This window comes from Dipodomys merriami, unplaced genomic scaffold (assembly GCF_024711535.1).
Source record: "Dipodomys merriami isolate MVZ:Mamm:240054 unplaced genomic scaffold, mDipMer1.0.p SCAF_42, whole genome shotgun sequence".
NCBI lineage: Eukaryota > Metazoa > Chordata > Mammalia > Rodentia > Heteromyidae > Dipodomys > Dipodomys merriami.
In genome coordinates, this window is record NW_027205826.1 from 11,268,112 (window position 1) to 11,295,868 (window position 27,757).

Consider the following 27,757-nt stretch of genomic DNA (forward strand, 5'->3'; position numbering starts at 1 on the left):
TCAAATGACTGGGCATCCTATGGCCCAGTGATTCCACCCTAGGTACCTAACTCAAGGGAAATTAAAACATGTTTCAAACCAAAAAGCTCGTAGTGACTCAAGAGCAGAACAACCCATAGGTCCATCAATGAGTAAACAAAATGTGGTACATCCGTCATAAAATAGTATTCAGTCATAAAGAGGAATAAAAACGGAAAGATCTAACAGTGAGCCTTCAGACTCTTCACTGCATAAAACTGACCAGTCATCAAGGACCACACATATGGGACGCCCTCCATTCACAAGAGGCTAACCTAAGCATTTCTATGTAGACAGAAAACACTGATTAAGGGGGCTAGGAAGGTAGCTCAGTGGCAGAGTGCTTGCCCTTGCATGCATGAGGCCCTGGGTTCGATTCCTCAGCACCACATAAGCAGAAAAAGCTGGAAGTGATGCTGTGGCTCAAGTGGTAGAGCGCTAGCCTTGAGCTGAAGAGCTGAGGGACAGTGCCCAGGCCCAGAGTTCAGGTACCATGACTGGCAAAAAAAAAAAAAAAAACACTGATTAATGGGGGTAGGGGAAAGGACAGTAGGGGTGTGGGGCTGATGCAACAGGTACAGGAATTTCCCCACTGAAAATAATTGACTAGGACTAGGCATAAGTATTTCTGACTAAGAATCATTAAATGTATAGTCACACCGTATTTGAAGTCTATCTCAATAAAGCTTTCTTAAAAACATGCCAACAAAATATTGACTGGCTCAAGGGATCACTAAGGCAAGGGCTTGAAATCAACCCAAGTGCCCCCCAAAAATGTGTGAGCAGGTCTGCTGCTCTTCTCTGCTCACCCTCTAATCCCTATGTGACTCAATTCACCCATAGTTGACCACTGGAAAGAAGTGTAATTAACAATATTTTATGTTACCAACTATAGAAATTAATTTAACTTCAAAGGAAACTAACTATAAATATAACCCCAAATGTTTCTCTGAGTTTTCTCTCCCTGTCTATAGCTATTAGCCAGAGAGCACAAGGGTTCGAGGTACAATTTGGCATTCCTTCTAAATAGCTTTAAAATTGGAAGGGGAAAAAATAGCCTTCAACTATATGGGCAAGAATATAATTTACACACAATTATACGACCTAGTCAGGTTACAGCATTACTTCTGATTAAAACAACAGTAAGTCATCGTCAGGAGGACGTGCTCTCATAATGAAATGATCAGAATTCTACAGCAGGATGGCTCATGCTCTCCACCTTCATTCCAGAGCCCTCAGCTTGGCTCCCTCCCAAAGTCATCTAAAAAATACTACTTCCTCTTACCCTTGGGGGAAAGCTGCAGGCTCAGGGGTGACCTGATCATAGATCGACAGATCGTATCAGACAGTAATATCCTAGACAGTAGCACGGAATCATATTGGGGCCTGGGGGAGGGGCCAGTAAAGGCACAGAGATGAGTGTTGCTTTGGAAAAGCACAGGAAATTAAGGAGCCTGAGCTATGCATCAACTGAAGCTGAGTGTGGTGGCAGGCTGGCTGTTGTCCCCACCATGGACACACATGGGCTGTTTCTCTACTGTTCTGTCCCTCTCTGGGCCACCCTAACAATGGCCCCTCAGTGAGCTGGACTCATGATGGAGAAATCACCAAAGACTTTCCCCAGGGTTCCAACGATTTCCAATCCATAATACAATTAAGACTCATCATGGCTTACAGCAGTGGCAATAAGCAAAAGTAAATAAGGACCTTTACTACTGCTGACCCTAGAACAGTGCCTCTCTGCATACAAAAGAAGTCCCTCCAATGCCTCCCTTCTTCCCCCCAGCAAGGGAGAGGCTGCCAAAGCTCAGAAAGCAGTGGGAGAGGGCTGGACAGGAATGTCAAGGCTGGCATGAACTATGTCTTCAGACCTCTAGTCACTCTAGCAGTAGGAGCCAGAGGCACCTACCCATGACAGAATTTTGAAGATGCAGAAGATGGTTCATGGGAGGGGAAGGCCCTAGAAACAGTGACATAAATGGTCTCAAGGACCCCTGGCTAAAGCCCAGGTCTTCAGGAATGATCCTAATAAAACACCAACAACACGAAGGTATTTAAATATCTTCTATTAGTCTGTTTGTGTATGTAATTTTCAGGCACATCCCTGTTTTCTTCAACATAACTAACCCTGGATTGTCACAAAAGTTGGGCTGAGTTTCCTAATAGCTCTGAGCCTCATTTTCCCATTCCATAAAAAGAAGCTTAAGATATTGGCCCAAATAACACAAATTTAGGTACCCCATGTGAAATTATGACTGAATTATATCCTCCAACAAAAACACAAGCCTTCCTTGGAGCTTCTCCCTCCTTTCCCCAGCTGTTCCCATTGAGCCCCACTCATCCACTCTGTGGCTATTTCCAGGATAAACAAAGTCAGGCCACACATATGCGGTATAATATATGAATACATATATATGAATATATAATATATATGAATATATGTATTCATATGAATGTATGTATATTCATATGTATATACACATATATGTGTATATATGAATATATGTATTCATATATTCATACATATGAATATATGTATACATTTAGAATATATGAATATATAGCCACAGTCTTGAGCTCAGGGTATCCATTCCCATCTCCCAAAACACTGCAGGCTATCTGAATAGCCACTACCAGGGAGATGGTTTCCACACAGAAGTTATAATTACAAACTTTCTTGAAACCAGTAGAGAAAAGCTAGCTTGGGGGCTGGGAATGTGGCTTAGTGGTAGAGTGCTTGCCTTGCATGCGTGAAGCCCTGGGTTCATTTCTTCAGTCCCACATAAACAGGAAAACAAAAACAAAAACAAAACAAGAAAATAGGCCAGAAGTGGCGCTGTGGCTCAAGTGAAAGCCCTGAGCAAAAGAAGCTCAGGGATAATGCCTAGGCCAGGAGTTCAAGCCCCAGCACTGGCAGGAGAGGAGGGAAGGAGAGGGGAGGGGAGGGGAGGGAAGGGAGAAGAGAGGAGAGGAGAGGAGAGGAGAGGAGAGGAGAGGAGAGGAGAGAAGGGGAGGGGAGAAGAGATATCTAGCTTGGTTTGGGAGAAGAATAGGGTGGGGTATGGGGTTGTGTTTCATATACTCCACCAATCTAGGAAACAAAAAGGACAGGCTGAGGAGCCACACCGATAGGAGCTATGTCAAGCTACCTCAGCCATGTGGTCAGAACTATCCACCCTGGAGATATGTTTTATTAAGGAAAAAACACACTTCTAAGAATGCCATGGACTCTGGAGACAAATGCTTAAGGACTTCTAGAACTATTCCTCTAATCATCTGTGAGCCACCACCTGTAAGAACAAGGCCCACGGTCACCAGCAATCTGACTTGTTCCTCTCCAGAGGGAGAATAAAAATGTGGCTGGCAGGCAGGTTCTAAAGCCAGTGCATCCCAGCCCCCAACCCATCCAGTTGATTTTGTGAAAAGAACAAATGGCAGCCTTAACCCTTAGCCCTGATTACCGTCATTACCATATTTTAGATGTACATGGCAATCAGTTCCTGATGAGCAAGCTCTACCTAATCCTCAGTGCTGAGCAGGCAGCCGCGCGCTGGTGCTCCTGTAGTGTGGGGTATGGTTGGGGTTCAGCCCGCCTGCACATTAGCATTACCGGAGACTCCTCAGAATCCACAGACCTAGGCCTGCAGCCTGCCTTCAGAAATTGTGACTTCATGGACCCACAGGGTATTTTTTTTTAAGTATTTCCTGGAAAACTATGCAGTTACGGATCTACTAGAAAGAAGCGGCTTCTGCAATTCTAGGGGTAAAAATGAAGAATGGATAGACAGCAATTTTTTTTCCCTACCATTACCCTTGCTGAGCACAAAGGGAGAAAAGCCACTTATGAGTGTACACCAGGGAGGTGTGGGCCAGAGTCCCAGCTTGGCCACTCCTTTAGTAGCACAGTTTAATATAAGCGGGATAGGAATAAGAGTCTATGCTGGAAGCTGCTGTAGACACTATGAGTGAGGCAGTATGTGAAAGCACTTGGCCCCACCAGAAGCTCAATCAATAAGCGCTGAATTCCAAGAGAGGGCAAGGTAGACCAGGAATGTAAGAGAAGATGAATAGTAGGAGAGAGGCTCTGCTGGGCAAGCCAACACTAGTTCACTCATTCTCTCATTACGTGTTTCAGGATCTAATCTACCCTAAGCACTGTTCTAAGCTCGGTGGATGAGACCTTGTCTCTGCTTCAAAAATGCTTAGTCAAGTAAAAGATTGGGCTTGGGAGTCAGGGTTGAGGGTGGTGGCTACCTGGGAGAGGCAAGGGAGAAAGGCCTATGGACAGAAGTTAAGCATCTCCAAATGTTTGGTGGAAGGGTGATTGATGCTGACTGGTACTATGGAATGCCAGGAGGAGAAGTGACTGTATAAGGAAGGCTCTGCAGGTCATGCCAGAGAGGCACAACTTACAGCACTCTAGCTGTTAAGGAAGAAAAGTTCATCATTTTAAGGCTTGGATGTGGACAAGAAAGTCTGGGTGACAGAAAATGCATGAGGACTATTAGCCATCACTTAAGTAACCAGCGTGCAGACTGGGGGGTCAGCTTCCTCATCTGCAGGCCCCTGCCTGCTCTGTCATTCTACTGTTACAGAAACCACCTGGGGTGGGAAGGAAGGTGACAGCAGGGGAGGTATAAACAGAGATAAGCACATTGCACTCTGGGCTCACTGGTCTTTGGAGCACTTAGCCATCTGTTAAGTCATAAATTTCACCTGACAAAAGGGAGGGGGGCGGTTAAGATCAGTCTTTTGTCCCCCACCCCCAGGATGTGCTGATATGGTTACCTCCAACTTCCATAAGTAGGAGGGGCAACAGGAACCCAAAGAACTGTTTGTAGCATGAGAGAGAAGCCCAGATGATCATAAGCAAGTCTCTCCACCGTTCATTGAATGATTTCTCCCTCAAAAGGAAAGGTGATTTTTCTAAACCCATACAAGTTGTAAACAGCACCAGATTTGGAGATCAAGGCAACAGCTGGGTACTATTCCCAGCATCTTGAGAAGGCTGAATGGCAAGATAGAAAGAAAAACAACTTGGGAAGTCATCTTTGGTCATGGAAGGTGCTAAATGATCACAGCCAAATCAATGTGTCTTCCTGTACAAAATGGGATTGATAGCTGGGTATGGTGGTATATGCCAGTTATCCTAGCTGCAGGAAGTCAGAGACAGAATGTGAGTTCAAAACCAATCTGGGCTGCACAGTGACATGCTGTCTCAAAAAGGGAGAGAGGGGGCACTAAAGAAGCTAGCAGGTCAAACACAAGTAAGGAGCTGGAATGAGAGCTAAATCAATTCATCTTCCTTTTCCCACACCTTCCTTCACCACCGAGGACCACACCTCTGCTTGTTCAAACCTTCCCTGCAAGCCTCTTGGGCTTAAACAACAAAAGAAAAAGCCATGAAGCACACTTCATAAGTGTAATGATTATTAACAATTCTACTTCCCTTAGCTTTCTTGGATATTGTGAATCAACCCACCTCCAACAGTGCTGCCTGGCAAATGGGGTATTCTAAGAGTTGCATATGCAGCAGCAGACAAGAAACTCTTGCTGGGTGCCAGTGGCTCACACCTGTAATCTTAGTGACTCAGGAAGCTGAGATCTGAGGATCACACTGTTCGAAGACAGCCTGGGCAGGAAAGTTTGTGAGATTCTTATCTCTAATTAACCAGGAAGGAGGAGGAGGAGGAGGAGGAGGGGTAGGGGGGCAGAAGACTACGACCAAGAATCTGGAAGTAGAGCTGTGGCTCAAGTGGTAGTACACCAGCCTTAAACAAGAAAGCTTTTAAAGGACAATGCCTCGGCTCTGAGTTCAAGCCCCAGCAAAATCAATCAATCAATCTCTCCTGGTCATGTGAGGCACTATCTTCCTCTGCTTGACCCTCTGGAGACAGACAGATTGTTCCCCATCAGGAAGGTCATTTGGTATGTGAGATAAAGCTGTCCATGCCTTGGAGGTAATAATTCTCCACTACACCAATATCCTAATACTTCCGTGCTCTGCTTGTGCCAGGAACATTATTTCTATAAATCCTCCCATAAAAGAAAACTTTATTTTCCAGTGGGATAAACAGGGAGGCGGGGGGGATGGGGGGGGGGGAAGGAAAGGAAACAACCGTCACAGCAAAAATATCACCAATCAAACAGAGCTTGGTCCGCCCGGAACCTTACTAAATGTGCACCATTACAGATGTTTTATTGCCACAACGTCTGTTCTATTGAAAACCTCTGCAGACAAGGAGAAAAGGAGAGCAATGTGCTCCAGCACAACCCAACCCAGCTCACTGGTCTGGCTGGCTGTTTATTGAGCCAAAGAGGCCATGGGGGAGCCATAGCTGTCGGACAAAGCATGAAGGGCTCATTTTGCAGTTCGCTCTGGAGGGCTGTCAAAGCAGCCTACACACAGCCCAGCTCTCTCGAAGGGACGCTTTTGCCTGGACAACCAGGGGAAATAGCCCTGCACCTGACAAGTGTTTCATAAAACTGCATCCCTTTCCTCATTGAAGAAAAAAATCTGCCCAATTAAACTTCATTTGTCCAGCAACACCGATTCACATCCTCTTCACATATACTGATTTAATGCCTGCTTTAGACTAGTGCTGGGACAGGGGATTAGTCTATTCACCCCCACATGGAGTCAGAAACTTTTTTGTTCACCCCTAGCATCTAGTGCCTGATACACCGTAGGCACTCTATCAAGGCAGGGTGAGTAAAATGAGAGAAAAAGTGTTTCCTGCACATGAAATTACCTTGTGAATGTCTCCAAGTCCCTGAGCACCTTATCCTACTTGTCTCCCTCACTTTCCTTTTACCTATTGTGGAGCAGAGCACAAGCTCTCAGGAAATAAAGCTGCTCCCAAGGAAAACAGCTGGCCAGAGTTCTGTGCAATGGCCACCGGGGACATGAACAGAAAGTACTATGACAGGATGCAACTACACTGGGTCAGACAAAACCCTTCCCTTTTCTCATTTCCCTTGACTCAGACATGCATAGCTGTTAATCTGACCAGCATCTTTATATGTAAAAAGACTAGGGACTTTTACAAGAAATCAGTTAAAATAGTGGAGGGGCCTGAAATTGCTGGCATTCTCATGTTTAGTGACAATTCCCACTGTGTTATTTGCCCCTGATTAACTCTACTCAACACCAACCATTAATAAGTCCCCAACTAGTCCCTGGGATCCCAAACTAAAATGTCTAGTCTTTTATCCTAGGATAGAGGGTCTAAGGCGTGCACACATGGCATAAACTTGCAAGAAAGAGCAGGTGACATGAGTTGGGGAAGGCTTAAAGAGAAGATGCCTAAAATTCTGAAAAGTATAGGCAGGAGTTTTCCAGGGACAAAGTCCAACAGAGTCCTATCAGTAGATGCTATCGTGGCTTGTTTCAGGCACCAGAAATCTGGCAATGCTAGGAAACAGGTAGAAAAGAGGGTCTGCTAGGAGACCAGGATGGACAAATTGGGGGATTAGGCAGGGGGGAGATAAATACATGGAGTTTTGTAGACCATAACCAAGGGCATTACACTGCTTCCTGTGGACAAGTCAGTAACTTCCCAGCAGCTGCCTTCACCCAGGCTGATACAGAACCTATATTCTGAGCCCTTTCTTGCTCTTGACAAAGGCTCTCCTTCTCTCCCTAGGCAAAAATCTGTATTCTTGAAATTTAGGCGACATCTAAAACTAAGATCTTCATGTGCAGCTGTTCTCTGAATGGCATCTGCAGCTCAGGACAACTCATTTCCTGTCTAGCCACACTTGTTGGGGAGTAAGGCAATCCTATCCCTGACCACAAATCCTGTCTGTCTACATGCCCCATTGGTCTTCTCCTTGTTCCTGCTTGCTGTCCACAGGCCCTGGCACCTTCAGACTTTCTCTGTCCAACATGGGCCTAGGTCAAAGGAATGTGCTAATACACAGGAACTGGGGGGGGGGGAGGCACAGGCAGGGAGCTGGCAGAGGACTGTGTGCACAGGAAATTAAGAGTCACTGGTACAATGAATCCAGAAGAGACTTGATCCGACCAGACTTTTCTAAAATCTCATCCCAGAAGATGTGGCTTAGTTGCAACTGCCCCCTTAACTAGCATGAGGAAGCAGCAACTGAGAGCATGTCCTTGAGGGGCTAATGTCTTAATCAGGGTGGCAGGATATCTGCAGAGACACCTATAATGCAAAACTGACAACTTAAGGCCTCTCACCCAACCTCCTTTGCAGCTTCATCTACCTGGTCTCCTCTCCAGCTCTTACCATGCTCCAGCCCTGTGGCTTGGCCCACTAAGCACACTTCCACTCCCCAGGCCTCCTCTTAAGCTGTCTGTGTCTCCAAGAGTAGCCCAGCTGCCTCCTGTCACAACTATCCAAGCTCCCAGTCCAAACACCTTCACTCAATGCCACCTCTACCTTGAACCTGCCCACCAACTTAAAATTTCAGCCCTACCTTCTACCCTAGCACTCCCAACACCTTCCTCTAACTCTCATCTGCCAATGCATCCTAAGATTTACTCATTTTACTTATCAGCCATCTTTCTCTCACCAAAACCTAAGCTTTGTGAGACCAGATTTTGTTCTGTTCTCAGATAAATGTCTAGTACCTGGGTTATAAGGCAGTATTTGCTGAATGAATCAATGAATCGGTATCCTAAAGCATCCCCCCTTCCTCTCAGCCACAGTCAACTGCTCTTTTCTCTCTGCCCACCCAGGATGTAAACTATTCCTGAACCATGGTGCTGTATTTCATTCCACTTCCTATTATCACTAGGTATTTACCCATTAGGTTTAAGTTGCTTGAAGGCAGAAAGCATGTCTTATTCATCTCTGTATCCCCAAAGCATCAGTGGTGCTCAAGTATATAATCTATTAACTTAAAAATCAACTTGCATGGAAAATAGGCTAGGAATATACAAGCTAACATCTTTATAACTCTATACCTAAGTGATTTCTGTTTCATTCAGCAGAACAATGTATTTATCAGGCTTTTCTTGTAAATAGCAATAGCCACATGCCCATGCATTTGAAGGTACAAAAAAAACAAAAAACAAAAACCACCAAGTTGCACATCCACAATGACCAAGTTACCAGCCACACATAGCTCCTGAAATTTAAATTAAGCAGAATTAAGCACCATTAAAATTTCCACTCCTCAGCGGCAATAGCCACATTTCAAATGTCCCAATGACCAGGTGCATAAGAATGAGAATTTCCTTGCTGCCAAAGTTCCATGGGACAACAGTCACTGGGTAAGTCCTTGTCCTCAACATGTAACTCACGAGTGGAAGACACTGGACAGGAATAAGAAAGACTAGGAAAAGATGTGTTACTTAGTCCTGAAAGGGCCAGCTATGGAGGGTGAGAAGAGTGAGCTGCATGGAAGAAGAATTCAGGAGTGGCCTCAAAGAAGATGACCTTTTAAAAATGGATAGCAAGAACTGGATGAGATGGTGTACACTTGTAATCCTAGCACTTGGGAGGCAGAGGCAAAAGGATCTCAAATTTTATAGTCTCGACCAGCCTAGACTAGATAAATCTTGGAGACTTTTTATCTTTGATTAACCACCAAAAAGCTGGAAGTAGATCTGTGGCTGAAGTGGTAGAGCGCTAGCTAGCCTTGGGAGAATAAAAAAAAAAAAAAAAAAAAAACACCCCAGAGACAGTGCCCAGGCCCTCAGTTCAAGCCCCAGTTAGCACAGAGGTAAGAAAGAAAGGGCCGGGCACTGGTGGCTCACGCCTGTAATCCTAGCTACTCAGGAGGCTGAGATCTGAGGATCACGGTTCAAAGCCAGCCCGGGCAGGAAAGACCATGAGACTCCTATCTCCAATAAACCACCAGAAAACCGGAAGTGGCGCTGTAGCTCAAGTGGTAGAGTGCTAGCCTTGAGCTGAAGAGCTGAAGGACAGTGCCCAGGCCCAGAGTTCAAGCCCCACGACCGACAAAAAAAAAAAAAAAAAGAAAGAAAGAAAGAAAGAAAGAAAGAAAGAAAGAAAGAAAGAAAGAAAGAAAGAAAGAAAGAAAGAAAGAAAGAAAGAAAGGAAAAAGGAGAGGGGAAAGAGAATGAGAATTAGGACCTACATACAAAAAGGCTTGGTGAGGACAGAATTCCAGGCAATGGACTTTTCTATACTCTAGGACAATAGGAAACAGGTAAGCCTGCAGGGGGTACAGAGAGACAGCCTCCTCAATCACTGTATGACAAGTCCTGTTGGATGGCAACACAAGCAGAAATAAAAGTACAAGACAGACATGGCAGGGACATAACTTGGCAATATCTTATCATGAGGTGATATGCAAGTTCAAAGGACCCAGGGTGCCCCCAAACACAGGACTTCCTGCCTGCTACATGTAAGTAACTAGAAGGCAAAACACCCACCAGCTTCACTTGGTGTTGGGTGAGGAGCTCCAGGCTTACTTACACAGTTCACCCAACAAGGTCTGAAAACCTCCACTTAAATACACCCTTGCCATTTAGCCCTATGGATGTTCCTAGGTTCCACAATCAGTACCTACTTTGCCCTCTCTGTTCCAAGACCAGAAGAGTGAAGTTCTTCCATAGTTCTATTCTGTTGTCAAGTCCCCCCCCCCATCCAAATCAAAGTGTGGACTGAGAAGAGTGAGCAGGTTAAAGAAGTCTTTATGCTCACTCAGGGGGACTCGGGACGGACCTATTCCAGATGCTGCTGCACAGGGGCTTAACCAGGTGCTTAAGATGCTACTGTGGGTGGCTCTATAAAGCCTCAGATACATCTCAGCAAGCAGCTAATAATAAGAGCACAAGGAGGGGAGAGGTGGAAAGAGTCAACCTGGCATTTACTGGGGGGAGGGGTCCTCCTTTCCACCCCCAACCCCTGGCATGGGCATCTGTGACAAACTGCTTTCAGGCCAATTAGCCTATTTTCAGCAGCCAGTACACAGTATGCTTGGGCCTGCTTACTTGAGAGCCTTTTATCCAACAGGCACATACGTCCAGAAAATAAAAAGGGAAAGCAAGCAAGCAAAGACGACTTTGGAAACCTTGGAAGGTCCAAGTTCCCTGCCCGCCTTTTCCTACTCAACAATCCCAAGCTGAGCTGCAGATGTCCAAGTGGGCACTGAAGGGGGGTCAGAGGGTAAGGGGCCACGCGCCTCTCTCCACAGTATTCCACAGGCCTTATCACTGGCCTGCAGGCCCAAGTGGGGCCTCTTGCCTGTGTATAGAAGACTGTGGTAAGAGGTAAAAAGAGAGAGGGGCCGATCCAAAAAATAACTTCCTGGCAGGCTGACAACTGACATTCTTAACTGAACACAGGATATGCCAGGAAATTATCAGGCCTGGCTTTTCTCACTGATACGTGACAAAGCAAAAAAAGAAAAAGAAAAAAAGAAAGAAAAGGAAAAAAAGGCAAGGGGAGGGTGGAGAAAACAACCAAAAAAGAAAAAAATCAACCACAACCACACGTCTCATAAATCACGACTTTTATTGAATGTTTCACCACATAATAGCAACAGTCAAATTGAATAAAGACATCCTTTCATAAAGCTTCAGGGGAGACCACATCTCCCCCTAGCACAGGGCACATGGGAAAAGAAAAACTGAACTGAACTCTGAGGCACTTGGGGAAGGGCTGAGGGAAGGCTGATTCAGTAGTACAGACAGACAGGGTTTTATTTCCTATGACTCCTAAAACTCATGTTTTAAGCAACCAGAAAGAGCTACACAAGTGAGGGGGTAAAGATTTGGCTTCTAAAAGATTTGGGGTCGTGTTTTCATAAGGAAATCATGAAACAGCTACTTCTCATGTTACCTGCAGAGTCATGTGAATGCGCAAAACCAAGATGGTGCGAGTAGCAGCTATGGCTGACCTGTTAGAACCGTCAGAGCAAGAGAGTGGACCAACTGTTCACTGTGGGAATGCCAGGCATGTAAAAATAAGCCTAACTACTTAGCAGAAAGAATATTCTAAGCCCACACAGGTATGAGAACAACTCTGGAATCTTCTATCCTAGTGGCCCACTCCAAAAATCTGACCTGCCAACATCCCAAAACTTTAATAAACTAAGAAACAAAGGAAGAAATTTTAAAAATCCCTTACAATACAGTAATTAGTATATGTCTAGGACAATCTTATCAGATGAGCAGAAAAGCTTATATGGCCATATAAAATGATGCTAAGCAAAATGAACTCCAAGATATGAACACAAGATGTTTTTCTTTGTTGTTGTTTTTAATATACTGTGTGATTTTCTTTTGTTTCTTTTGTATGTTCTCCCTATGATTTATCTCCTGTTGTCATTGTATTTGATTTTGGTACTCTGCATCTTGTATATACACTTATCTAATTTGGAAAGGGGAAGGGGAATAACAAAATGCTGAAATAAGGGCACAGGATGAGACTCACAAGACACTATGTTGGAAATGAACTTTACAACTTCGGGGGGGAGGAGAAGTGGGGTAGGGAAGTGATAGTAAGAGAAAAACAAAGGAGGGGGTAACAATACTCCACAAGAAATGTACTTATTACCTTACTCATGTAACTGTAACCCCTCTGTACAGCATCATTACAATAAAAAAAAAAAGAAAAAAATTCTCACAATGCTCCAACTTCTAAGGCAGAATGAAATAGTAACAAGATAAAAGACTCAATCGAAAACAACCAAAAAATTAACTTTTTTTAAACTAATGAAGAGAGGGAAAGAAATGGCCGTATTTCTTACCACATCATGCCACTTGTAGAATCCAGGGAAATACATTTATGGACAAATATATTTGAAGTACTTGCTTGTGGTGGAGATGACCACTCTTCTAGGGAAGGTCACTGCCAAGGTGAACAAGCGCACAGCTTGGAGAGGTGTAGGTTCTCCACAAATATTAGCTAGACACAACCATACTGGAGCCCATTCACCTGTCCAGGGCCCCAGATCCCCTGCCTTTTCTCTGAGACACGGAATTCCAATTGAGTAGTCAGTCACTGTGACACAACACAAATGGGTGATGTAACAAGGCAGAAGCATTTCCAAGGAAATCCATAGAGAACTGGATTCCTGATCCAAGTCTGGGCTTACCTCTTCCTTTTCTGGCTCTCTTCTAAGGACCTTAAAAACACATCTGTGGCTCATGCCTATAATCTTAGCTACTCAGAAAGCTGAGATCTGAGAATGGCAGTTTGAAGCCAGCCCAGGCAGTAAAATTTGTGAGACTCTTTATCTCCATTTAAACACCAAAAACGCAGAATGGAGCTATGGATCAAGTAGTAGAGTACATAGCCTTGAGCAAAAAAGTTCAGGGATAGCATCCAAACCCTGGGAGTTCAAGTTCCAGGACTGGCACCAAAAAGAAAAAGCATCTGTGGGTCAAAATGGCAACCAGAATAACTGTGTATCTTCCCTCCCTCCCCTGGGTTCGGGATGGAAGAGTGGGATCTCACTGACCTGCAGGTCTTATCAATTACCCTGCCCGAAGGCTGAAAGCATAAATTCTTTTTTTTTTTTTTTTTGGTCAGTCGTGGGGCTTGAACTCTGGGCCTGGGCGCTGTCCCTCAGCTCTTCAGCTCAAGGCGAGCGCTCTACCACTTGAGCTACAGCGCCACTTCCGGTTTTCTGGTGGTTTATTGGAGATAGGAGTCTCATGGTCTTTCCTGCCCGGGCTGGCTTTGAACCGCGATCCTCAGATCTCAGCCTCCTGAGTAGCTAGGATTACAGGCGTGAGCCACCAGCGCCCGGCTTGAAAGCATAAATTCTTGAATGTGGAAAAAGGTTGAGATGTCCTGTTTTCAAAAAGATTAAACTTGTTTCCAAAATGTCAAAATGTTTAGCTTGGGCACAGAAAGCTCATCTAAAGGATTAGGAAGATGGTAACATACCTCAAAATGAAACTTTTAGCACAATCTAAAATCACAGAAGTTTCTCCAATTCCAGAATATAGGGTAATGAGAGGTCAAAGTCTTACATACTGGTTCTTGACCCACAAGACTGTGACTTTCAGAGACTCCCTGAGGAGAACAGAAGGGATATGAGTGCTGACAGGTAGAAAGAATGATAGTTGTGTGTGGTGTGTTGTAAGAAGCTCTAATAATTTTAGGACACATTTGTTTAGTTGAACTGAATCAATAATAGATCTCTACTGAGATCTAAGTTGTCTAAGTTGACAATGGCTAGACTTAGAGCAGAGAGAAACAAACTGGATCCAGACCTGAACTGGGCCTCCAGCTTTGCCATCTGCTCCTGGCAGTTAGGTCTTCAGTAAGACACTTCATGAGTCTGGGTTTTAGTCTCCTCATCTATGAAATGAGCATTTCTGGGGTGAGCTTGGTTTCACTGAGGATCAAATGAGATTACATGCAAACGTGCTTTGTAAACTGCAAAGATGCTGGCAGTGATTTCTCTATCTAGACTCTCAAAAAGGTCCAAGGGAGAAATGAAGAAGCAACTCTAATCTCATGCTGGCTCAATAGCCAATCACCTAAAGAAAGAAATCTTGCAGGGATACAGATGGACCCATTGCAACAATGAGATGTACAAGTCATTATGTCGAAAAACGAACTTTACAACTTTGGCTGGGCAGGCAGGGGGAGGGAAGGGGAAACAAAGAAGGAGGCAATGATGCTTGATAAGAAATCTACTCATAGGGCTGGGAAGTTGGCTCAGTGGTAGAGTGCTTGCCTTGCATGCCTGAGGCCCTGGGTTTGATTCCTCAGCACCACATAAGCAAAAAGCAAAAAAAGCTGGAAGTGGCACTGTGGCTCAGGTGGTAAAGCGCTAGCCTTGAGCTGAAGAGCTGAGGGACAGCGCTCAGACCCAGAGTTCAGGCCCCACGACCAGACCCAAAAAAAGAAAAGAAAAGAAATCTACTCATTATCTTGCCCATGTAATTGTAACCCCTCTGTACACTATTTTCACAATTTAAAAAAAACACAGAAATCTTGCTTGGGCAAGATGAAAGAACCCACTTAATGCAAGCAGGTGAACACCAGTTCAAAGGCAGGGTGGGCTAACTCAGCCAGCTGCTCCTAAGCAGCCAGAACAGGAATTAGCAAAGGGGGCTTGTGGGTCTCTGCTGCAGGAACAGGCATCCTTGAAGCCACACGTAAGAGAGGAGGACAATGGGGACAGGGAACACAGCTTTATCATCTCCAGTTACTACTACTCCCTGTTTCCACTAGGCTGGTATATCTCAGCTCCTACACATATACATATACACATATACACATACACATACACTTACACATTACACACACACACACACACATACACACACAGAGTGCCTTTATTCTTACTGGACATGCCTTAAATATAGTGCCTAAGTCATTACTGAATTCTTAATCACATGACAACATCCATCTTCATGTCTTCATCCTCAGCTATTCCAAGAAGCCTGCCTAGCTTAATCTCCCCACTCTTTACCCCATGAGCCTCTGGCCTCCTTGGCCACTCACAAGTCCACGTCACCTGGCACACAGCCTGTATTCTGTCATTATTTCTACATACAAGTTGATTACTACCAGGGCTTCCACATAAGCAAGCCAACTCCTTTGGTGATGAAACTGCATCTTTATTTTCCTAGGCATCCTCTCTCCCCTCCCCTGGTCTCTACCACCCAGTAGGATGTGACTCACATAGTCTGCAGCTGACCTTCTTGACCAACTGAAGCCTGGGAAGGCTGCTAATCACCTGTTGTCAGGAACATAAATGGACTAGTCACTACACCTTATACCACTCTTTTTCAAATTCTTGACCCTCCATCCATTTTTCTCTTTGTTCCCTTCTCAATTTAATCAGGCTATATGTTCATAAATACACCTTACTCTTCAGCAGAGATACATAAACCCCGTCACTTTTACATTCAGTGTTTATATGTATAAACACTAAATAGGCATTCAGTGGACACACCAAGAAGCTGGCAATGACTGGGAATGACAATCCATCATACCCTGTCTATATAAAGAATTTTCAGGAGTGTACCCAGAAGTTCCACTAGAAGTGTTAAAAATTTAGAAACCAAGACTGTCCCAACAGCATGTATGACTTGCAATGCCAAGTGTGCATAGAATAAATGCTACACAGCATCCTTGTGAGATAGAACAAAGAATCTTTTTCAACTATGAGAAAAGAATATAGGATTCCTCAACAGTATAAAGAAGGTAACACCAGAAAAAAAGGAAGGGAAAGCATTACTGAGGAAGTTTAACCAAAAGAAAAAAAAAGGCTTTTGTAACAAATATTAGAATACAAGTTCAAGGGTTAGGTGAGATTCCATCAATCCTCAAGCCAGATCTAGGCCTGAACTTTATTTCACTCAGGTTAAGTGAAAATTGCTGAATATCCAGGCTGGCCTATGTTTGTGAAATTACAACAAAACTACATAAAACACATTCTGGTTCTGATATGTGTAGAACATTGATACTCTAAGATGACATTTTGCATACCCTTCTTTGGCCTTGCGCATTTTGCATGCCTCTCCAATTGTCTTGCTGTTTTGTTGCTGTTGTTGTTGTACTTCTCTGTCTACTTTTCATGGCCATAGTATACAGCTCAAGCATATTTCCTATCATCTGGTCTCTTGACTCCACTGCTGAGCAAACCTGGGAAGTGGGTGCTGTTACCCATTCCAGCCTCCTCCCCACAAGCTTTCTGTTATACAAGATCTGGAAAATTAAGGACTACTATTTCAGATCACCACACAGCTTAGTTCAAAAGGGGAAGTGGTATATTCTGAGCTTTAATTGCTTCCTCTGGCAGTGTGGCCAGCGAGACGATTGGTCATTCTGCAGCAATACCCTGTGTCTACACTAACTCCTCACAGATCAGCTATTTTGTCAGGAGAAAAGCATGGCAGGGAGAGGCAGCAGTTGTGGCTTCCTGACTGGGCAGCACGGTAGCATGAGGTTCTGAACCCAGCAGTGGCGGCATCACCTTCCAGATTCAGAGTGACTAGATAGGCAATAGCTACTTGAAGACCCAAATGTACTGCATGGCCCTAAGAAGGATTCCTACAAGCATGCATGGAGGTGTCTCTCCATTTACTAATGATTTTCACAGGCATCTCACTGCCCTCCAACAAATTCCTTTCTGCTTAAACTAGATAGGAGAGGATTCGGCTCTGCAACTGAAACTAGACCAAAAGTACAGCCTCTGTTCAAGTTTTGTTAAATAGATCAATATCTTCACTTAAAGAAGAAAAGCAGACAGAGATACAACCCCAGAACCTGCTATTTCAGTTTTGATTCTAACTACTAGCTGGTTGACCTGGGGCAGACACTTAACTAATGTTTACCACAGCTCAGTTTTCTCATCTATAAAAGGAGAAAGTGAAACCAGATGATCACTCATGTCCCCCACACGCCCAAAACTGAAGAATTTTACATCCCAATGTCCTTTCCTTTTCCTAATTCCAGATTTGTTTTTGCAATCATTTTTTTATATGTGTGCCAGAAGTAGGGCTTGAACTCAGGGCCTGGGAACTGTCTCTTAGCTTTGGCTCAAGGATGGTGCTCTACCACTTGAACCATAGTTGCACTTCCTGCTATTTGGTGGTTAATAGAGATAATTATCTCTCAGACTTTCTTGCCCTGTCTGGCTTTGAACCATAATCTCAGCCGCTTGAGTAGCTAGGATTATGGTGTTAACAACAGATGCCAAGCCAATTTTTGCAAGCAATTAAGCAATATGATAGGTGCATGTAAGTACGTATTATAATAGGTGCATGTCCTCATTCCTACCTGAGCGATAACTTCTAATCATGTTCCGAGGCACACTTGTCTCCTGGAGCTGTGCAGAATGGAAAAAGGGGTGCTCAGTGTGGGAATGGGAGGCCAGGATGGTGAGCAACCCTCTCTACTCATTTGTGTCATTTATTCTTTCTATGGTAGAAAGCACCTGTTGCCTCTTTGCATGATAACAATAAAAGTAGGTACATTTTCTTTTAAGATATGTCCCTGAACTATATCATTATGCCAAACGTGATTATGTCTGTGTGGTGAGATTTTTTTTTCATTTTAACTTTCAAACTTTGTGGTATTTTCTAAGTCTACTTCACTGCTGATCCACTCCATTCTGCCCTCTATCTACTCCCATTTTGGGGATTTCCTGAGATGGTTACACAGAAAGTTATGACTCAGAGGGAAACTATGACCACCCTCAACTATGGATAAATGTTAACCAAATAAGAGACACAGGCAGGTAGGTCAGGGTGCTGGAGGGAAGTAGGCAGGTCAACAAACCCTAAAGAGATGCTTTGTCAAACCACAATGAAAGGAGGCAGTGAAAAAAAATGAACTGATCCCAAGTGAAGCCAGAAAGCTCCAGTCTTTTACAAATTAGGCCTTACCATTCAGCACTATTTTTGGAGGGGAAGGTTCTATCATTAGAACCTCTTTTACCCAGGGTCTAATGTATGCTAGGTAAGTACTCTACTGGCTGAGCACATTCTCATCCCTACCAATTTAATAAACATTCATTCATGGTTGGTGGTGAAGTTGTTTGGTAAATCAAGGTCACATTATGTAGCCCAGACTGGCCATGAATTCATGATTCTTCTTCCTCAAACTCCCAAGTGCTAAGAGTATAGGCCTAAGTCACCAGGCCTATACCACTCATTGTCTGTCTGTCTGTCTGTCTGTCTGTCTGTCTGTCCATCCATCCCTGAGCTTTTTTGCTTAAGGCTAGTGCTCTACCACTTTGAGCTACAGCTCTACTTCTGGTTGTTTGGTGCTTAATTGGAGATAAAGCGTCCCATGGACTTTATTACCCAGACTGGCTTTGAACCACAATCCTCAGACCTCAGCTTCCTAAGTAGCTAAGATTACAGGTGTGAGCCACCAGTGCCTGACCTTACAGAAAATTTTAACTTTATGTTGATCTCACAAAATTTTGATGACATTATAACATAGAAACAGTTTCCTTATGGAAGTAATATAAGATAAAAAAATATTTTTAATGATTACATGTAAGTATATATATATGACCTTTTATGTATTTCATAATCATAAAAATAAGATATAATTTACTATATACATATAATTTACACCACATACACATGTCTGTGTATAATTTCCTTTAAAATATCCATTGCATAGGCAATGGTGGCTCATGCCTATAATACTAGTTACTCAGAATGCTGAGATCTGAGGATTGTGATTTGAAGCCAGCCTGGGCAGAAGAGTCCAAGAGACTCTTAGCTCCATTAACCAACAAAAAAGCCAGAAGCTGAGGTGTGGCCCAAATGGTAGAGCGGCAGCATTGAACAAAAAAGCCAAATGAGAGTGCAAGGCCCTGAGTTTAAGTCCCAGTACCAGCATGTATGTGCACACATGCACACACACATCCATAATCTTTAGCCCAAAAATTCTACTCTCAGGTACATTGTAAGGAAGTGATTAGAGATACTACTAAGGAGTTGCTGTATACAAAGATACATGATTTTGACTATACATGACTTATGATTATACTTTGTGAACCACAAAAATCACATCATAAGTCACAAAGTATAATCATAAGTCAACATACCATATAGACAAGAGCCATGACATGAAAATATGTCATATGACATCAGAAAAGATTCACAATACAAAAGCATATTGGTTTCTCTTTTTTTTGCCTTGAGAAGATGGAAGAAAATGCACCAAAGCATTAATGACAATATCCAAAAGATAAATTGTGGGATTAAGAGAGCTCTTCCTTAGTTCCAATGATTGTTCAAAGATCTCTCCAAGTTGTCATGGGAGGAGTAAGGTCAAAAGCAGTAATAAATATTCTAAATACACAAACTGTCAAGGCTCTCCTTTCTGTCAATGCCCAAGCTGGATTCAAAGCACTGTTCTTCACAGTTCCATCTCATAATGTTACCCCACAGCTATCTGAGCAGAACAAACATTGAACATTTGCTGTAGTTGTGGCAAGAGTACTAGTTTATGTTGGTTTTTAATTAATTAACTTGAGCCATGAGCATTTGAAATGTGACTATTTTATGGAGCTCAAATTTACATTTAGCTCCCTTTTTAAAAAGCCCATTTAACAAATTAACAAGAAACATGGAGAAGTTACTGAGCCTACCCTGAGTATGTCATGTACAGAACTATATAATAGATCTTACAGGATTCTCCTAGGGATCAAACTAGATCATCTTACACTTGGAAGATGGGCAGGTGAAGGGGGCGTGTGTGTGTGTGTGTGTGTGTGTGGCGTGTGTGTGTGTGTGTGTGTGTGTGTGTGTGTGTGTGTGTGTGTGTGTGTGTGTGTGATGCATACCATAGTAAAATACTACTCTCATTAAGAGCTGTGCTGTGCTGTGCTGTGACTCCACTGTGGGGTTTCTTAACTCTGGGGAGGTCATTCATGCCAGTCACCATGAGATCTGGGCGCCCTGTACCTTGCTGCAAAGCTCCATGTGGTTGAAGTATGAATGAGAAGAGAATAAGGTCCAGAACCTTCTTCTAGGACCAGGAGTCAAGGCAAGTTGGCATCGCAGCTCACAGGATTTAACTCGGTGCAGTTCATGCCAAGTCTTATCCAGCCATCAAGGCAGTTATAGCAAGGTCTCTACTGAAATCTAACAGAAGCATAATGGGGTCAACATCACTGAGGATCTAGGGAGATCAAATTCTCGATGTTGCCTACCCCAGGACTGTGGCCTCTTTGGGCAGAAAAGTACATCAAAAAGCTACATGGGTAGCAGATTAGGGAACAGCCTGGGGACAGTGAAAGTCAGAAGGATTTTTTACTTTTTTTTTTTTTGCTGGTTGTGGGGCCTGAACTCTGGGCCTGGGCGCTGTCCCTCAGCAATTCAGCTCAAGGCTACTACTCTACCACTTGAGCCACAGCACCACTTTCAGCCTTTTCTTCTTATGTAGTGCTGAGGAATCAAAGCCAGGGCCTCATGCATGCAAGGCAAGCACTCTACCACTGAGCCACCTTCCCAGCCCTCAAAAGGATTTTAAAAGGCTCTTTTCTCCCACCAAACATTGGGATACAGCACCACAGGGTAGCACTTCTTCCATCAGGAAAGACATATGTAATCTAACCTTTTATTGACTCAAATTGTCCTTTTCCATCGTCTTTCTAAATTTGTGAGGTTGTACCTAGTATTTAAGATAATTGTGATTAAAAATGCACACAGCAGCTCAAGATAACAAGACCCTGTCAGCATGGCAGGCCTGAGCAGGAAAACATACCCAAATTCCCCTTCTGCTAACCTCGGCTTTCACAGCTACCCAAAGTGATGGTTTGAAATTAACTCACTCAGTTAATAATTCAAACCCAGGGGCTGGGCAAGTTTTAACATTTCCATGTTGGTTTGCAATTAACCTGGCAACAGTGTTTTAAAGTGTTTGATTTTTAATTACTCTATTGATTTACCAGCCTGGTTAATGATACTTTATTCCTAGGCCCTCTATTCAGTCTTCTATTCTTCTTAAGGGAGGGAGGACAGGGGTTACACTAGCTCTTTTCTCCTCTGAAAACCTCCCCTCCCCTCACCCTACCACTGATCAGGGTCATTGGGTATGTCAAGTCTTGAAGGTGTAGCATTCTGTGTGGCCTTGGAAAAAGTGAGGCAACCTGTCTATGCGTCTGTTTTTCCACTTACAAAACAGATGGCAGCCCTATCCTGTAGGAACAGTATGGACATTAGATATGATTCCTATGACCCTTGGCCAGTGCCAGACACAGGTGAGGGCTGGGTCTCTTCCCTTCCTAACAAGTTCTCCACTACCTAGACTCGAATCACAACACTGAACCATCTTCTTCCCATGTGAAACCAAGAACAAAAGCTGGACTCCTGTAATCCTAGCTAAGGATCTTGGTTCAAAGTTAGCCAAAACAGGAAAGTCTGTAAGACTCATCTCCAATTAACCACCAAAAAGCCAGAAGCGGAGCTGTGTCTCAAATACTTCAGTGCTTGAACAAAAACCGGTAAGAGACAGCACCCAGACCCTAAGTTTAAGCCCTATACCGGCCCATAAGTAAACAAACAAGAAGAGCTGAGAAGATGTAAGGCCCCACAGAGGGCTCCATCCACACAGAGGATGGTCTTTCTAGCTCTTTATTTCCAGGAGACACACAGGGTCAAACGTCAAGATCTTTCTCAAGGTTACTCAGAAACCATGGCCACTATCTCTTCTACTTCCCCACCTGCTGTGATTCTGACATAGCCAAGATGGTGGTGTGACCTGGGCTTGCTGCAGAAACAACTGTGGTGGCATGCTATCAAGCCAAAGCAGCCATGAAGACTAGCTCAGCCAGTATTTCCATAAACAACCTCAAGTGAACAAGATGCAACTAGGTTTGGAAATCCCTAGCAGAGAAAATTCCACAGTATAAAATAACTATCTGGGCTGGGAAGGTGGCTCAGTGATAGAGTGCTTGCCTTGCATGCATGAGGCCCTGGGTTCGATTCCTTAGCACCACATAAGCAGAAAAAAACAGAAGTGGCACTGTGGCTCAAGTGGTAGAGAAGTAGCCTTAAGCTGAAGAGCTGAGGGACAGCGCCCAGGCCAAGAGTTCAAGCCCCATAGCCAACAAAAAAAAAAAAGAAAAGAAAAGAAAAACCTTTCTGCCCTCACAGACTGAGGAGGAAAAAAAGGCCAGCACACTATGCACTTTTGCATTGCAGTTCCATTGGGCATGCTGCTCCTTCCTTCTGGAATTCTGCTGTCCTTATCTCTCTAGTAAGCTCCTATTCACCCTTCAAAGACTAGGTAAGAAAATGCTCTCCTCCCTACTCCTCCTCCCCCTGCTTCCAGACTGCTCCACTTTGCTTGCTCACCTGGCACTCTACCACTTTAGTCACTCCCCAGACCAAAGTTGAGACTTTTTAAACAAAGGAATACATATCCTATCAGTCATTATAGCAACAATTCCAACACAGGTCACGTAGGCTGGAAAATTCCACAACATATTCAGGAAAGGAAGAGAGACAAAGTCTTAGAATTGCTATGGAGAAAATGTTTATAGCCAGACATGGCAGTACGTGCCATAATACCATAAGTCAGAAGCCAGGGACAAGAATAATGAAAATTCAAAGCCAGTGCTGGGAATGTGGCTTAGTAGTAGAGTGCTTGCCTTGCATGCATGAAGCCCTGGGTTCTATTCCTTAGTACCACATAAACAGAAAAGGCCAGAAGTGGTGCTGTGGCTCAAGTGGTAGCAAAAGAAGCTCAGGAACACTGCCCAAGGCCCTGAGTTCAGGCCCCAGGACTGGCAAAAATAACTAAATTTAAAAAATAAAAAAACACCCCAAAAAATGAATTTAAGGCCAGCCTAGCTTATATAATAACCTTATCTCAAAAAGAAAAAAAAAATCTTCATAGCCAGGTGCCTGGGGCTCATGCCTATAATCCCAGCTACTTAGGAGGCTGAGATCTGAGGATTGAGGTTCCAAGCCAGGCCAGGAAGGAAAGTCTGATACTCTTATCTCCACTAAACTACCAAAAAAGCCAAAAATAAGAGTTATGGCTCAAGTGATAGTGTGCTAGCCTTGAGCAAAAACAGCTCAGGGACAGCACCCCAGGCCTCAATTTAGTTCAAGCCCCATGACTGGCACCAAAAATAAAAAATAAAAACCTCTTTATAGACACCATGAAAAGGGGACAGACAGATGTCCTGATCCACAATTTGTAAAACACTCTTCTATTCTAGTTCATTTATTCGCATGAATTCATCCTCTGTATTCTGGGAGCTGCTTGAAGACAAGGTCTATCCTCTATACTTTCACGTTCCTGGTGTCCAAGCTGCTGAATTGCCTTTAACTCGCCCTGCTCCAAACCCACTTAAGTCCTAGGAACTCTCCAAAATCCATTCTGGCCACTTGTCACTGGAAGAGAGCTTGCTGCTTATGCCAATGGCCACTAGCCCTCGCGACCACAGCACAGGGGGAAGAGGACAGTCCAGCAGAGGTGTAGGGGCTGGTGTGGTATGCCCGGCTTTGCCTGCATCAACCCCACCCTCTCTTGGAACAAAACCTCTCTGCAGATGAGCATCTGGGGACACATACTTCTGATGTGTATTCATACAATCTCTCCCTGGAGATCAACAGGGACCTTCAGGTGCTGAGTTAAGTCTCCTGTGCCTTCCCACCGGTCCCTTAACAAGTCTCTGGAGAAAGACCAGGAGCCAGGCCTGTTCCTATGGGACAGGAGAAGCCAAAGGCAGCATAAAGAAAGGCAGGTAGCGTGTTCCAGCCCATGGAAGCAGCACTATCTGAGACCCAGGACTCAGTCCCTAGGCAGGGCAGGAAGGTCACAGAGCCAGGTCTTGAAAACACACAACTTCATCTATATTCTACCTGCTACAAGACAGCCGTGGAGTATTTTCCATCACCCGCTAGTTTCTCACTTGCTTTCCTGATACAACTAAAATTATTTTTAAGGTCTGTATTAATGACAATTCAGAAAAACACACCCACACATCTCACTCACCAAGCATGAAGCCATTCCCTTTGCATGGCTCTGTCTGCTCTATGAGAAAGAAGAGAAAAAAGAAATGCCATCTTACATACTCAAACTTAAACCTCAGTGCGCCTTTGCAAGTCTGACTTGTATATCACTGTTTGAATACACTTCGGAGCTGGAAAAACAAGCCAATAGTTCAGAGGATCCAAGGCAAACTCAATCTGACAGCCACAGACCTGACGGCTGCCAAGATTGATTGACTGGTTAGATATATTTAGATATGAAGGAGGAGGGGGATCAAATACTGTTGGGCCTCCCAACTCAAGAACAGTGTTTGCTAACGACAGAGTAGCAAATAAACAGCCAACAGCCATCCAACGACATCATCTGGCATCCTGGGCATAGGATCCTCGCCTCCATAAACTACACAACATTTCAAAAGCTACCCACACAATAGCAAAAAAGGTGGGGGGAGGCAATTAGTAAGGTTTGTGCTACAGAATCTCCCCCAATTATTTCTTAGAAATAAACAAACAAGCAAATATGATCTGTTCCTTTGCTCTCCAATCCCTACCTCTGTGTTCCCATTCTAGAGCAAACCAAGAACCAGCAAAGACAAGGCCAAGACTGTACAGTTAAGTCTTGGACCCTGGATTACTGCCTGGACAAAGGATCTGTTTTAAATTTGGCCCATTCCAGCACAGACTGCTGCATGTAGAGAAATAGAAGTTGGGAGTTTCTAATTTCTTCTCTCTTCTAAGAGATGAAAACACTAACTGAGGGTAGGGATGGTCAGGGGTATTAATTACAGCCTCTGACACCAGGTGGTGCATCTTATAGGGAGGGGTGAAGAGTGGAGAAGGGCCCTTGTGGAGGGCTGACAAACTCCAACACTGAAACTAGAACCTACCAAAGACCACAGACCTGAACAAAAGGATTCTGTTCGTATCAGTTTCCTCAAGTGAAATGTAAAGATATTACATTACCCATCACTGGAAGGGTTCATTTATTCATTCAACAAACAGACACTGGTAGATCATGCTTGTAATCCCAGCTACTCAGGAGGCTGAGATCTGAGGATCATAGTTCAAAGCCACCCAGGGCAGGAAAGTCCACGAGACTCTTACCGTCAATTAACCACTTGAAAACCTGAAACAGAGCTGTGGATCAAAGTGGTAGAGTACTAGCCTTGAGCAAAAAAGCTCAGGACAGCATCTGGGAACCCAGTTCAAGCTCCATGACCAGCCCCCCCTCCTCCCCCCACCCTCACCCCCGCCCTGCCAAAAAAAAAAAAATTACTGAGTTTCTATGTGCCCATATGTCCTATAAAAGATGCTGAGATGAAGCAAGGAGTGTGGCTTAGTAGTAGAGCATTAGCCTAGCATGAGTCTGTGGGTTTAATCCCTACCACTGGGGGTAAAGAGAATTATGCTGACATCTCTACATAAATAAGGAATGACAAAGTAAGCGATATAAAGTTCTGTAACAACATCAAGAATATACTAAGTGCTCAACACAAAGGGAGCTAATCTGCTACAATACCATGTTCGCCTATCACCCGCCTCTCTCCCACCATGTACTTCCTCATACACCCATCTCCTGATTCTGCTAGTACCTTGAGCTCCTAGCATGCCAGTCCCTTCAATAGAGGCCCTTCCACCATCCTGCCCTAACTGAATGCCAAGACCTGTCACCAATGCCAGCTCTCCTTGACGCTCTCAACTGATGCCTACTACTGTGTCTCATGTTACCCCACTGTCCTCCAGAGCCCTTAGGGTATTTTGTGCATCTGTCCACTTGTGGTGTCAGTGTAGTGTCTGTCCCTAAACATCCCTGTGGGGTCCTTTGCATTTGGAAGGGCGCTAGCTGGTGCTGACTATACTTGGTAGCATGCATGAATGCAAATGTCCTTTAATAGATGTGCTGCTCATGGGCCATGTCTCTGTGCCAAAACATGACTTCACAGAATTCATCCCAGATTTGAGTTCTACAGAACAGTGGGCTTCAATTTTTTTTATCAACAAAATGAAGTTCTGGTAAATACACTTGAGACATCAGGATACATTTCTCTGAATATGGCTGGTTGTTTAGAGATGGCAAGCATTTTCCTATGAAATAAAAGAGCCGGGCGCTGGTGGCTCACACCTGTAATCCTAGCTACTCAGGAGGCTGAGATCTGAGGATTGTGGTTCAAAGTCAGCCTGGGCAGGAAAGTCCATGAGACTCTTATCTCCAATAAACCACTAGAAAACTGGAAGTGGCACTGTGGCTCAAGCAGTAGAGCGCTCGCCTTGAAGTGAGGAACAGTGCCCAAGCCCAGAGTTCAAGCCCCGTGACCGACCAAAAAGAAGAAAGAAAGAAAAGTAGGTTAGGTATTGGACTGCTAACAGACAGGAAGTGTCAAACGGTCTGAAAAACAGAAGCTTGTGTTGGGGGGGGGGGGGGGGGGTGGGTGTGTGTGTGTGTGTGTGTGTGTGTGTGTGTGTGTGTGTGTGTGTGTGTGTGTGTGTGTGTGTGTGTGTGTGTGTGTGTGTGTGTGTGTGTGTGTGTGTGTGTATTGGACTGCTAACAGACAGGAAGTGTCAAACGGTCTGAAAAACAGAAGCTTGTGTTGGTGTGTGTGTGTGTGTGTGTGTGTGTGTGTGTGTGTGTGTGTGTGTTAAGACAGAATAAATTGAGTTTTGTTTGGGGCAAAAAAAAAAAAAAATCCTGTACCATAGAGAACAAAAGTCAACCATGCTAAAAAGGAAAGAAGACAAAAATGAATAAATAAATAAATAGCCCAAGCAGTTCTGAACAGCATATCCGGGTTGTCAGAACAGAAAGCACACACACAGCCCAAAGATAGCCTATTGTTCTGTTTTTAGGACAAAGTTCTGTCTTCTAGTGGGGGTCTCTGGGCTCACAGAACAAGGAGGAGGAGGCATTTCACATCCACCACTTTAGACTCAATGCTCAGCTTCCATGGTGCTAGTTAGGGATCAGCATTCATTTTTCTCCCCTAAAGGTGAAAGGGCAGAAATAGGCAGGTGGAGCTTCCTGAAGGTGACAATGATTGTATGGGTGGAAATCGGGCTGAAATGCAAGCCCGTTTGTGAAGCAGAGCCTTAATTTATCAATTAGCTGCCATCTGTGGATTGTGTTCCTTGAAATAATTGTTGAATTTGACAATGCAGTGCAGCTTTACAAAGTTTCTGCCATCCTTGATGCCGTTTAATTAAATTTCTGCACTTAACTTTGATTGCACTGAAAGCGCTGATGCCTTCCCCAGATTGAGTTCGTTGGCCACCTGCTGTGTTGGAGCCAAGCGTGTTTCCAGAGCAGGGGGAAAGATGTATTTTCTTTTCTTTTAAGCCTGGTCTTTTTGCAGCCTTTGCCCAAAG

At 44.1% G+C, this 27,757-nt stretch overlaps 1 protein-coding gene across 8 annotated transcripts in view; it reads right to left on the reverse strand.

The window, feature by feature from the left end:
- Positions 1–27,757, reverse strand: part of Msi2 (musashi RNA binding protein 2) — a 373,812-nt gene that overhangs the window by 244,670 nt on the left and 101,385 nt on the right. The window contains exon 1 of one of the 8 annotated variants that reach the window (XM_069993234.1): positions 12,774–12,923. The exons of 6 other annotated variants lie outside the window; for them this stretch is intronic. Coding sequence is in view for 1 of the 2 variants with exons in the window: in XM_069993233.1 (XP_069849334.1) it covers positions 12,709–12,744 (36 nt within the window). In the remaining variant the exon portion in view is untranslated. Of the gene's footprint in view, positions 1–12,708; positions 12,924–27,757 lie in introns of those variants that run through there. One more of the 8 variants, XM_069993233.1, reaches the window with a different exon arrangement.